Source organism: Bidens hawaiensis, unplaced genomic scaffold, assembly GCF_021521415.1.
Source record: "Bidens hawaiensis isolate Kalapana, Puna unplaced genomic scaffold, B.hawaiensis_p1.1 tig00044838_1, whole genome shotgun sequence".
NCBI lineage: Eukaryota > Viridiplantae > Streptophyta > Magnoliopsida > Asterales > Asteraceae > Bidens > Bidens hawaiensis.
Genome location: NW_027497975.1, coordinates 89,065 through 102,229, shown reverse-complemented (window position 1 = coordinate 102,229; position 13,165 = coordinate 89,065). Strand labels below are relative to the sequence as shown.

The following is a 13,165-nucleotide window of genomic DNA, read 5'->3' as shown; positions in this document are numbered from 1 at the left end:
ATAATTTATAATCAAACTATTCAGGAGCATTTGTTTGTTACAGTTCAATTGAATATAAACTTGTTCTAACACATAAAACAAAATTTTAGTCAAGTATCACTCTCAAAGGTGCATAAATTGGTTACAACAGCCAGTGCATAAATAGCCCAAAAAGTAAAACAGATCATTAAAACCAGATAAAATTACCAAAAAAACCTATGCAAGAAAACCGAAACCTATGATCAAACTTCATTTGCAGCATCCCCCTTTAGCTCATTCTCAGTAAACAGATCCTCTTGAAAAGGAACATCTTTTAGCTGCTGTGAGGAAACAATGTCTTCAATGCTTCTTTTTGCTGCTAAATCTTTGTCCTCGTCAACCACCACATCTTCTTTCGCTACATCAGCTTCTTCTGGTCCGTCTTGCTTTGGAGGTGGAACAAAAAAGGGTATCTTACCCCTCTGCCAATCATGTAAAACCATTTTTGCTGCAGTCATCAAATCAGGTTCACCTCCCTGTATATTCAAACATAAAACATATATCACAATACTCATTTTGAATAAAGCAAATTACTTTCACATGTTTAACCCATTGGAGAATAGAGAGAAAAAGTTACCCTTAGAAGTTTGCCTGTTAATTTGCATAACTGAACCAGAAAGTCATTCTCATCTTCCCTGTGACATAAAATCAGATAAAATTTAAATTGAATTTGCAATTCTAAAAATACTAATACTTCTTTATGAGACAAATATATCAGAAAAATAAGGCATACCACTGTTTTATCTTGTATGCTCTTTCAAGGTGTTCTTTCTTGACACGGTTCAACACTTCACCAATGTGTTCTGTGGCATCATGCAAATTCGTGACTCGAACCTGCAAATATAACACACTAAGCATAAGAAAAATCTTTGAAATGAAAGTGAATTGTTATTATGATAAAAGTTAAAATTCACATACCACGCCCTTTAAAACAATATCAGTTTCTGTATCACTGCTTCCATAAACAACACCAGGACAATCGATCAAGAATATCTTTTTTGTAAGTGTTATATATTGCCAAACTTTCGTCTCTCCAGGAATTGGAGCAACCTTACAGACCTTCATAAAAGAAAAAAAAAAATATAATCAAGTTCGGTGAAGACCTCCACATGCTTAGAAAAAAAGAAATAATGAACTTACATTTTTCGTACGCAACGTGTTAATTACTGACGACTTTCCAACATTTGGGTACCCAACAAATCCAACCGATATAGCTTGCTTGTCACTTTTTAAGCGTGAAAATTGTTTCAACACCGATAGAAGGGAATTCTGTAAGCAATTTAACAAAAGATCATCAAACAGAAACGAAAATGGCAGAAATCATGCATATACATATGAGTAACTAATAACAATTAGCATACCTTGCCATAAGACTTAGTAATGCTGGCATGAAACGCGAGAGTAGGATATTCTTTAGACAGTACCCTAAGCCATCCTTTTGTGACCCATGGTGGGGTCAAATCACACTGCACAAATGCGAGTAAAAAATTTAATGATCATGGTTACCTTGTTAAAAAGACCTTAGTTACAGAAATAGATCACAGTTACCTTGTTTAACAGTAAAATCATGTGTTTGTGTTTGCAATGCTCTTTTAAATGCTTCTCAAGATGATAACATCTAGTACCTTGAGGATCCCTAGCATCCAACACCTGTAATCAGAAACATGTGTACCACTTATCAATTCATTCCCTCAAACAGCAAACAAGACCCACAGCCGTCAGTCACGGGGCTTTACATCAGAAACCCTAACCAGGCCACCACACCACCGTCACCTAGGGTTCAGAAATTGAACCCGACAACAGTAGGCAAACAGGGGCGACAAGCGACCATCACATCGCACATAGAGGGAGAGAAAAAGAGCATTTCCGATTATGATTAAGGTTTTGTGGGAAAGCGGTGGGTACACACAGATCGAAGAAAAACCAACTTGATACAGCAAGCACAGACAAACTACACAGAACTCAACATCTCAAAACCCAGTTCGTACGATTAATAATAATAAAGTGAAAAGGAAGCTGATATATATAGATTAAATGCTTATGGATCTGTTAATCGGAAATTTGAACCATACCTTGTTTTGGGTTGCGGTGCTCTGAAGGAGGAAGCTGGTGATAGAAGTGAAAAGGAAGAGAATGGAAGTGAGAAATGAAACCCTAGAGAAATGATTTCTTCGCTTTTTTTAGAGAAAAGAAATCAGGGAAATGGAAATGGTTTATTTCCATTTCTCACCTCTTTCTTTCGTAAACAAACAAGAGAATTGTTTCCATTTCCATTTCTCACCCCCCAATTCTCTGTACCAAACACCCCCTAAGTGTAATGGAGAGGTGGCCAACCTCTTGATCATTAAACATATTATTCATATCCTGCATTGTTACTTAAAACTTGGAAAATAAAAATGTTAAGAATATGTTATCCTTAAATAAGTAAAAATCTAAAATGAATAAGTGATTAGATAGATATTACCGATCTTAGGATCCTTGATCCTCTAAGGTAAATGGATCCTCAAAGGATACTTGATCCTAATCAGAAGAAGTACTTCTTGAGGTGGATAGCATTCCATACTCTTGGTAACCTGTTACCTTCCATTGTGAGCAAATGATATGCCCCTTTTCTGCCTCCGACTCAATCAAATAAGGACCTTCCCATTTGGGTGCTAACTTCTCATCAGTCGGATTGGTTGTGTTTTGAAAAGCTTTCCTCAAGACTAAGTCTCCATCTTGAAATCTCCTGATCCTTGTTGTATATGCCCCAGCTACCTTTTGTTGATAAGCTGCCATTCTGATCTTGGCTAGGTCTCTGAGTTCTTCAACAGTATCCAAGTCTTCGAGAAGGATTTCTTCATTGGCTTCAGGATCACGGATGCTTGTTCTGGCTATAGGGACTACCATTTCTGTAGGAATTACGGCCTCTGAGCCAAACACCAAGAACATAGGGAAGTTCTTTTGCCCACTTTCCTTTCTTGGATCCTAATTTCTTCTTCAAGTTGTTGATGATAATCTTGTTTCTAGACTCCGCTTAACCATTGGCTTGAGGATGGACCGTCATGGAAGTAATCATCTTGATGCCCCAACTGTCACAAAAGTTAGTGGTTCTTTTCCCGATAAACTGGGAACCATTGTCACAAACAATTTAAGAAGGGATACCAAATCTAGTTATAATAGTTCGTTTAATAAAGGATATAACTTCCCTTTCTCGGACTTGCACAAATGCTTCTGCTTCAATCCATTTGGAGAAGTAATCAGTCATAGCAAGAATAAAGACCTTTCCACCTGATGCCTTTGGTAGCTTGCCTTACAATATCCATACCCCATTTCATGAAAGACCATGAAGAGGATATAAGATACATAGGTTCTGCTGGCTGATGAAGGATGTTTGCATGTCTTTGGCAAGCATCACATTTCTTTAAATATTCCATTGCATCCTTCTTCATTGTCGGCCAGAAGTATCCAGTTCTCAGTATCCTGGAAAACAGGGCTCTACCTCCGGTGTGATTACCACAATCACCTTCATGAAAGTCTTTGAGCACCTCTTGGATTTCAAGATCCTCGATGCACCTCAAGTATGGACCTGCAAGAGATTTCCTGTATAGCATATCATCTAATAAATATATTGTGATACCTTGAGTTTGAAAGATTTGGGAATCTCTGTGGTTGGGATCTCTCCAGTTTGAAGGTATTTCTTGATTGGGAGGATCCAGGATCCTTGGTTGTTTGAGGATGATGGATCCCAAAGTACGATTTGTTTGTCATTTGTTATCTCCCCAACTTCTTATTCTCCTACTGCTGGCGAGAGTATATGAATGATTGGGATCTTCAAGTCTTCTGGAATCTTCAAAGATGAGGCTAAATTTGCCAAGGCATCTGCCCCAGCATTCTCTTTCCTTAGTACCTGTACAATGCTAAATAATTCGAAGGATTTTACTAATTCCTTCACGACATCTAGATATTTGATTAGTTTTTCTCCTTCAACAGCATATGAGCCGTTAAAGTGGTTAGCAATCAATAATGAATCTATATATACTTGAAGATACCTGATCCTCCTGCACTTAGCTAATTGCAAACCTGCGATCAGAGCTTCATACTCTGCCTCATTGTTCGTTGCTTGGAACTCACAGGCTATAGACTGGGGTAATATGTCCCCCTGTGGCGATTTCAGTAGGATCCCTAATCATGTTCCTCTTACATTGGAAGCTCCACCAGTGAAGAGTATCCAAGGATCCTTGGTCTCTTCTAATTGTTGGACCTCCAAGTCGGCTTCTTTCTGCATGTCGCTACTGAAATCAACCACAAATTCTGCGAGTGCTTGTGACTTGATGGTTGTTCTTGGTTCGTACTGAATATCATATGCACTCAATTTCACAGCCCATTTGTCCATCCTTTCTGATATTTCTGGTTTTCTAAACACATTCTTAACAGGATAATTAGTTCTTAAAATAATAGTATGAGTCTCAAAGTAATGTCTTAATTTAGTAGAGGCCATAATAAGTGCAAGAATTAATTTTTCTAAATGAGAATACCTAGCTTCTGCGTCTAAAAGACTCTTAGTTACATAATAAATGGGATGTTGTTCACCTTCATGATCCTTGACAAGGACAACACTTACAGCATTTCCTGACACAACTAGTTACATGTATAAGGATTCTCCATCCACAGGCTTCATCAGAGCTGGAGCTGAGGATAAGTAATCCTTCAAGGCTTTGAGTGCAGCCTCATGCCTTTCTGTCCATTCGAACTTCTTATTTTTCCTAAGAATGTCATAGAAATCTTTGCACTTCTCGGAGGATCTGGAAATGAATATGTTGAGAGCTATTATTCTTCCTGTTAGCCTTTGGACATCTTTAGCATTTACAGGAGACTTCAAGTTGATGATGGCTTCTATCTGCTCGGGGCTTGCTTCTATGCCTCTTTTAGTCACCATATATCCAAGAAACTTTCCAGCCTTAACACCAAAATGGCATTTTGACGGGTTCAGTTTCATGTTATATTGGTCAAGGATATTGAATGCTTCCTCCAGATCTCTGAGATGATCCTCAGCTTTCTTTGACTTCACCACCATATCGTCTATGTAAACTCCATAGTCTTGCCTAACTGATCCTTGAACATCATGTTGACTAATCTTTGATATGTTGCCCCTGCATTTCTTAGTCCGAATGGCATAGAAATATAATAGTATATGCCAGTAGGAGTCATGAATGTTGTATCCTCTTGATCAGATGGTTCCATCTGAATTTGTTAAAATCCAGAGGAAGCATCAATAAAGTTGAGCATCTCATGTCCTGCCGTTGCGTCCACCATGGTGTCTATATGTGGTAACGGGAAAAGATCCTTGGGGCATGCTTTGTTTAAAACAGTAAAATCGACACACACACACACACACTCCACTTTCAATTCTTTTTAGAAACAACAACCACATTAGCTAACCATCGAGGATACTTAACCTCTCTGATCATACCGGCCTTAAGAAGTTTTTCAACTTCTTCTTGTATAATCGTGTTCCTCTCAGGTGAGAATTTCATTCGCTTCTGATGGACGGGTTTGACAGATAAATCAAGGCCTAACTTGTGAGTAATTACCTCCTTAGAAATACCTGTCATGTCTGAATGTTTGAAGGTAAACGTGGATTTTCTTCGCTTTAGGAAGGATGTTATATCCTTCTCGATCTCAATAGGGATACTGCATCCTAGGAACACCTTCACGTCTGGATCCTCGGGATCTAAGGATACTTCCTTTATGTCTTTCTCCCGAGCTTCCAGCACGTCCCTAGGATGTTGCTGTGGTTGCTATGCTATTGTCTACTTAGCTGTTGTTTCATTGATGAAGAATAATAGTTCTTGGCTTCGAATTGGTCACCATCTATCCTTACTACTCCCCACGGAGTTGGTAGTTTAATGCATTGATGGTAAGTAGAGGCCACTGCTTTCGTCCCATGTAGCCAATGCCTGCCCAAAATAACATTGCAACAAGAAAGGTTGTTTATAACACATAATTTTTTGTAAGAATTTAACCATTTTCTTCTTGGTTTCTCCACTGAAACCAACTAGCACCGATGTTCTTGGGATGATCTCTGAGTCTGGTATGTTCATCTTTTGAAGAACATCATGTTGGATGATATTGATCGAGCTTCCACTGTCGACCAGGATCCTACATACATAATGGTTAGCAATAAATAAAGTAACAATCAAACCGTCATGGTGAGGATCCTGAATGCTTGATTTATCTTCTTCGTCGAAGAAGATCCTTTTATCAGTGGTTAAGGTGGTGGATATAACCGGTCGATCCCCGTTATCCAATTTGATCTCCTTGGCGAGCCTCTTAGATGCAGAGATGGAAGTGTTACATATGTCTGACCCTCCGGAAATGAAGTTGATCACTTGAGCATCTGATGGGGGCGGAGGTGCTTTTTGAGAAACTTCTTCAGGATCCTGGATCCTTGATTTTTTTCTTCCCAATAGCTCTTTGAAGTGGCCCTTGCTCAGGAGGTATCCGATTTCCCTCCTTAAACCGAGGCAATCGTCCGTCATGTGGCCAAAATCCTCATGGAAAGCACACCATTTGGATTTGTCTCTGAAGGTGGTTGACTTTCCGTTCTTTCGTGGCCACCTTGCTTTCTTACCTAGATCCTTCATGGCACAAATTAAACCATGAGTATGTACTGAGAAGTAGTATTCTGAGATGCTCGGGTAATTTTCGTCATCATCTCCTTCTTCAACTGCTCGAACGTTTTGGTTGTTGAACTTGGAGTACGGCTTCGAGTTTTTGTTTCTGTATGAGGATCCTTTATTCTTGTCAGGGGATTCTTAATTCGTCTGAGCAACCAATCGTTCTTGGATCTTTTTGTCATCTTCCAGCCGTGTGAGCCTTAGTGCTCTGTTCCTTACTTCATCTAAAGATCTGCAAGGAGTCATCACAAGATTATTGTAAAAGGGGGAGCCCCTCTGAAGTCCCATCTTGAATGCTTCAACAGCAGTAGCCATGTCAATATTAGGGATTTCTAGAGCTTCTCTGCCGAACCTCGTAACAAAATCCCTAAGAGATTCATCACTAGGTTGGATAACTCGGTATAAATCACTAGTTAACTTCTCAAATTTCCTAATACAGGAAAATTGAATGTTGAACAAGTTAACTAAATGTGAAAAAGAAGTAACTGAAAAGGGAGGAAGACTTAGCAGCCATTTTAATGTTGATCCTGTCAGTGTGGATCCGAAGCCCTTGCATAGGCAGGCTTCCTTGAGTCTCTCAGGAATAGGATTGATCTCCATCCTTTCTCTGTATTGAGCTACATGCTCCTCAGGATCAGTGGTTTCATCATAAGTCTTCATGTTGGGGGTCTAAAATCGCTTCGGGATTTCAGCATCACAGATAGGTGGAGAAAATCTCGATAATTTGTGGCTTCCTTCCGGTATCTCGGCGATTGGACGTATCACCCCGGGAACACTAGATATCATATCCTTAAGCTTTTGTAGTTCCTTAGCTATAGCTTGGTTGATACCTGCATCCTGCATGGAACCACGGTTAGCATCTAAGGATATAGGATCATACAAGTTACCTCTTTTCTGAGTGAAGGTTGGCATCTCGGATGAGTAGCTGAGATAAGAAGCGTATGCTACAGGAGTTGGTCCTCCAGAGGCTATGGTCTGCATGGGGATTTTATCTCCTTCATGGACTTCGGAGGGTCATTGATGTTGAAATCTTGAGTATCCTTGATTCTGAAAGAAGGATCCTTGAGGTTGGGAATTATAGGATCCTTTGTGATATAACCCAGAGGATCCTGGTTGAATGATGGATGATCCTTGTTGGAAGTATGAGGATCCTTGAGTTTGCTGACCCATGGACCCTTGTTGAAGGATAGATGATCCTGGCTGAAACAACGAGGATCCTTGAGTCTGTTGACCCATGGACCCCTGTTGAAGTATAGATGATTCTGGCTGAAACAACGAGGATCCTTGAGTCTGTTGACCCATGGACCCCTGTTGAAGGATAGATGATCCTTGATGAAACAACGAGGATTCTTGAGTCTGTTGACCCATGGACCCCTGTTACAGGATAGATGATCCTGGCTGAAACAACAAGGATCCTTGAGTATGTTGACCCATGGACCCCTATTGAAGGATAGATGATCCTTGTGTGAACTGAGCAATGGATCCTGCCCTGTACTGGTGAAATCCATCATCCTAGGCATCAAGGGAGTGTGATCCTCCGCTGGCCTCTTTGTCTTCTTGAGATCTTCTATATCACGAAGGATCCTCTGGTTAGTCTTGTTATGTTGCTCCATGTATGCTTTAACATGCGAAAACATAGATGAAACGTCATTGTTAGTATTAACCGCCAGCGCAGCAGCAGCAGTATTCGAGCTCTGGAAGACTGGTAGTTGTGTCTTGCTTCCAACAGCAGCAGGCCGTGGTGGTCCCGTGATTGGCGGAGGCATCGGCGGCAAAGTTCTTGATGAGAGAGGAACTGAAGACGGCATGGTTGATGAAGCAGAGGTTGATTGAGAGGCCATTGATAGTGATATGGGTATAAAAGATTGAGAATTAATAGGAATAATATGGATTATAGCACCAATTTCCCCACGGTGGGCGCCAAGTTGTTTTGGATAAAAATCTGTTAAGGATAATGTATCCAAATCCGTAAAAGTGAGGTATAGTGCTATGCTAATAACAACGATTGTATGAATGAAAATGGAATGAACAACATGATTTTTTGCAAGGAAAAACCCTTTGATCTTGTTCCGAACAAAAGAAAAAACCCCGGGTGATGACAACTCGTCGATCACCAATTTATTAATCACAAAAAAGCTTACAAGTGTCTTGAAGATTACGATCGATGTTACAATGAATGCTAATGTGTAGAGAGAATTATGAGTTCTGCCCTGAGTGTGTGTAATTACAAGTGTCTCCCTAATCGATCATTATCTCGATGTTTATAAAGGAAATTACAATTATCTATAACTCCTAACTATCCGCCACTCTTCCACAACTCCTCTAACGTTCATTGACCACGTGCTGGGAGCCTCCAGTAGCGAACTTTAAGGTAAATTCAGTCATAGAGTCGTTACTTTCTGTTGAATATTAACCTACACACATGAAACAATTGTTAATAATACCAACCTCTGAGGATCTTTGATCTTTGATATGGCTCTGGAACTCTTCAAGAAGATAACTGATCCAGACACATCTTCAAGGATAACATATCCCCAGTATTGAAAATATCAGTCCTAACAATATTAATCTAAAGCATATGGAGAACAACTCATGAAAGTTCATCACCAAACTCATTCCAAACACCAAATTGAACCATTATAAATCAATCTTTTATCCTGAAATGTAATCCTAATGCTAATTATCAACTAATTATGCTCGTTGAAACTTGAATTAGTCCACAATAGTAGTGAACATAAATAAACACGTCTCAGATATGATTTCACTGATAAATTGATACGTGTCAAGAGTAATTCCCGCTCTGATAGCTACTGAGAAACCACTTATTTCCTCAGCATGATCCATTACAATTACATGATACACCAATTGATATAAGAAGACGAAATAGAATGATTCGAGCCTAAAATTTATTCTCGTTAACGTTTAACCAAAAGATTACAAGGATTCATACACGCATATATATGGAATTTCATTTTTGGTCAAATCAACTTGAAGATTCATTCAAATTCAAGATTCGAGTTTATTTCCTTTAGTGATTTTGGATTAACTCGAAGTCAATTATTGGAGTTTGAAGCCTCATCTTATGCCCAACAACTGTATCCGGATTTATGAGATAAGATGCTAAACCGAGTAAAAAGGGTGATGCTTTAGGTAAAGGAATGAATTTCAATAAAAGACATTGGTTTTTGAGGTGATCATCAAAGTGATTCGATGGCATCGGTATAAGAGGGAGCTTGTTCGATTTTATAGTTTAGACACACATCGAACCATGACTTGTTCATATTAAATATTAATTGCAAGTCAACGACGAGAAATAACGAGTAATTGAAGTTATTTCGGGTGAATTAAATTGGTTTATATAGGTTCATTGGATTTTATCCCTATTGAATGGTATTGACCAACAATAATACCTGTTCATTTTATTGCTACTGATGGTCCCAAATTTAATAAAGTTGACCCTAATGGTCCCACATTAAAAAGGACTTAACGGCGTCATACTTTCTTTTCGGGTTTCAAATTAATGTTTTTGGGCTTTTGATCGGAAGGATGATACGAGTTGATTGATGTATAACTTAGTTCGAAATGGTTGCTGAGAGGTTGTTAATCTTATTAGACATGTTGACCAGATCACTGTCATCATCAAACCATTACGACACTGCCGCCTTACAGACACCACCATGTAACTGTTATTTCTTCGTTCTCTTCACCTCTACAAAACCTCCGTCACCGCCAAACTCTACATTGTTTCACCGTTCAACCCATAATGAAACGGAAAGTTGCAACTTGATATATATGGTAATAACTAGTAAACTAGCCGCGCGTTGCGAAACGAAATCTGTCGGTAAACCCGGATGTGTTAACAGAGGGTCAACACGAATTCGGTGGGTATTGGCTACCTTCGTTACGATATCGAAACTAAACCTAAAAATTATCTAATTATCATAGTTAAATAAAAAAACTAAATTTAAGTAGTGTCACCCGTATAACCAACGTTGGTAAAACCCAAACGTTTCAACCTGAAAATTAAATTCTTCAAATTAACATATTAAAAATAAATAAAAAAATTTGGTATTCAGTTAATTACCGTTGCATATTAACACCATAACTGAAAAATAGATGAACAAAATAACTAGACGAGTGTGATGGCGCCACTTGGCACTATATGCGACTTGCGGCATCTAATATTCATCTTTACTCTGCTAGTAGAAAAATAAATATACATCATTGTTTGAATGTCAAAACACTTCAAAATGGGCCCATCCCTTACCCCTATAGAGAAAACATTTTGGGATGGTCGGCCCACCATACTACAAACGACTTGTTTCAAAATACACCCTATCTTCAACGGTTATATTTTGTTATAATAAACGTTATTAATTATCCATTGTTATCTTTCCGTAACCTCTTTCACTTCACTTTAATTGAGACTCCAACATCATATATCTCCTCAAGTGAGTATTATTGTTATTGTGTATTACTAGGGATGTGGTCTTCATACACCACATCTCATGTGACCGTAGAGGCCTATACGGCTTGTATAGGACTATGCATGCCGTATATGTAACAAAAACAACTTTTCCAGCCTACTGTATAGACCTATACGAGCTGTATAAACGAAAAATAGTGTGTGAAAATCTATGATGGTGTAAGAAGATCCTATTATTATTATTACTAGGTTAGCTACCCGTGTATAACACGGATTTAGCAAATTTAATTTTATAAGTTCAAAATATTTGAAATATCAATAATAATAAGTCTTGATAAGAAAATTGAGAATTAAATATAAAAAATAGAAACATACATTATAGTGAAATAATATATTTTTTTTACTAATACATTGATCACAAGACATGCTAGATATAATATGATCGAATACAATATATATATACAAATTAATTATGTCATGAATTAAAATAAAAAAATATATGTAAACTTATAATTATATTTTACTAAAACAATTCGTTTTTAATAGTAATTAGAAGTTTTTTATAGTAACTATATTACTTAACAATAAAATATTATTTGTTATTAATAGCAATTAGAATTTTAGTGTTACATAACACACATACATGTATCAGATAATTAATTTATAAACAGTTAGAATATGATGTTTCAATTTCATAATCGGATTATAATAAAATAATTTTACTATATTTTCTTTTGTGTATAAATTTATGATGCTTTGTAATAATATTTATAACAAATATAGTAAGTGCATAAAGTTGATGTTATATTCTAGAAATTCAAAGGATGTCTTAGTACCAAACAATATGAAACATAGTGTTTCATTTCATATAACATCAAATGTTTAGATAATATAAAAATGTAAAGAGATAAAATTTTATAAAACAATCATGTCATCTCATCAATAAAGAACAATTTCCATAAAGTCAGACATATGATAAAAAGAAAACACAAACACAATCCCAAAACAAATTGTAAAGAAACATAATATGAACAAACAATTAAAAAAGATAATAAAAAAGGAATCTGTTTGTAATGAAAAAAAACTTCGACTTCTTCATTTTTGGAATCAACTGTTTGTCATTCCTAGTTGCATCGAACACATACTATGAGTTAACCTTTGGCGGTTTAGTTGACGATAAATCAAACGAGTCGTCAATGTTGTATACATCTTCAAGGTTACACTTCAAATCAACATTGATGAGTTCTAACAACATTGTATGTTTAAATAAGTAAGCTACATTGTATGTTTAAATTAGTTGACTATTACTAATGTGTAGAATAATAAAATACTAAAGTTAGAATATCTATTTATAGATGGTATATTTTGGATTTGAAATTTGAAACCGTTTATTATAATTGTTTATAGGTGTGTTAGTGAAATAAGGATTGATTTACAGTTTCTTGAAGAAACATTACCAAACTATAGAAAAATAATTTAGGGTTTCTCATATATATGAGAGAAATCGGAAAAACCATTAGTTCTGGTCGCCAGTGATTTTGAAGATGAAATTAGAAGTTTCTTATTTAAGTTTTCTAGAGATGAAATTCGAAGTATTATTGCCAGTGATTTTGAAATTTGGGAACGAATTACCGGATCAATGAGAAGAGAGATTGGATTTTGTGAAGGAGTTTTGTGGGATGTTATACATTAGGAATAGGCCAAGAAATAGGGTTTCTGGAAAATTACTAATGTGTTTGTTCGGGTTATAAGTAGTTAATTGCGTTGGGTAAGGATATGAACCGAGTTTGTAAAAAGAGTTTGGTGGGAGGCGGGAATTTGAGAGGAATGACGGGCTAAAAAGATGACATGGCATAAGGAAACTTTTATTTATTAATTAGTATAGATTATTATTATTATTATTATTATTATTATTATTATTATTATTATTCACTAGGTGTGTTCATAATATGATCTTATACAAGGTTGAATCTTTTAACATTTTTTGGAAAAACTGAAGAATATAGGAAGGGGATTATGAAATCAAGATCAACACTGATTGACATAACAAATGATTCGCCAA

The 13,165-nt window shown here is 36.9% G+C and overlaps 1 protein-coding gene across 1 annotated transcript in view; it reads right to left on the bottom strand.

Moving 5' to 3' along the window:
- Positions 1-221: 221 nt before the first annotated feature.
- Positions 222-13,165, bottom strand: part of LOC143595237 (nuclear/nucleolar GTPase 2-like) — a 35,199-nt gene continuing 22,255 nt past the window's right edge. The window contains exons 2-8 of the mRNA XM_077074313.1: positions 1,567-1,668; positions 1,380-1,484; positions 1,159-1,287; positions 937-1,077; positions 752-852; positions 596-653; positions 222-494 (exon numbers count right to left, since the gene is read on the bottom strand). Coding sequence (XP_076930428.1) covers positions 222-494; positions 596-653; positions 752-852; positions 937-1,077; positions 1,159-1,287; positions 1,380-1,484; positions 1,567-1,668 — 909 coding nt within the window. The remainder of the gene's footprint in view (positions 495-595; positions 654-751; positions 853-936; positions 1,078-1,158; positions 1,288-1,379; positions 1,485-1,566; positions 1,669-13,165) is intronic.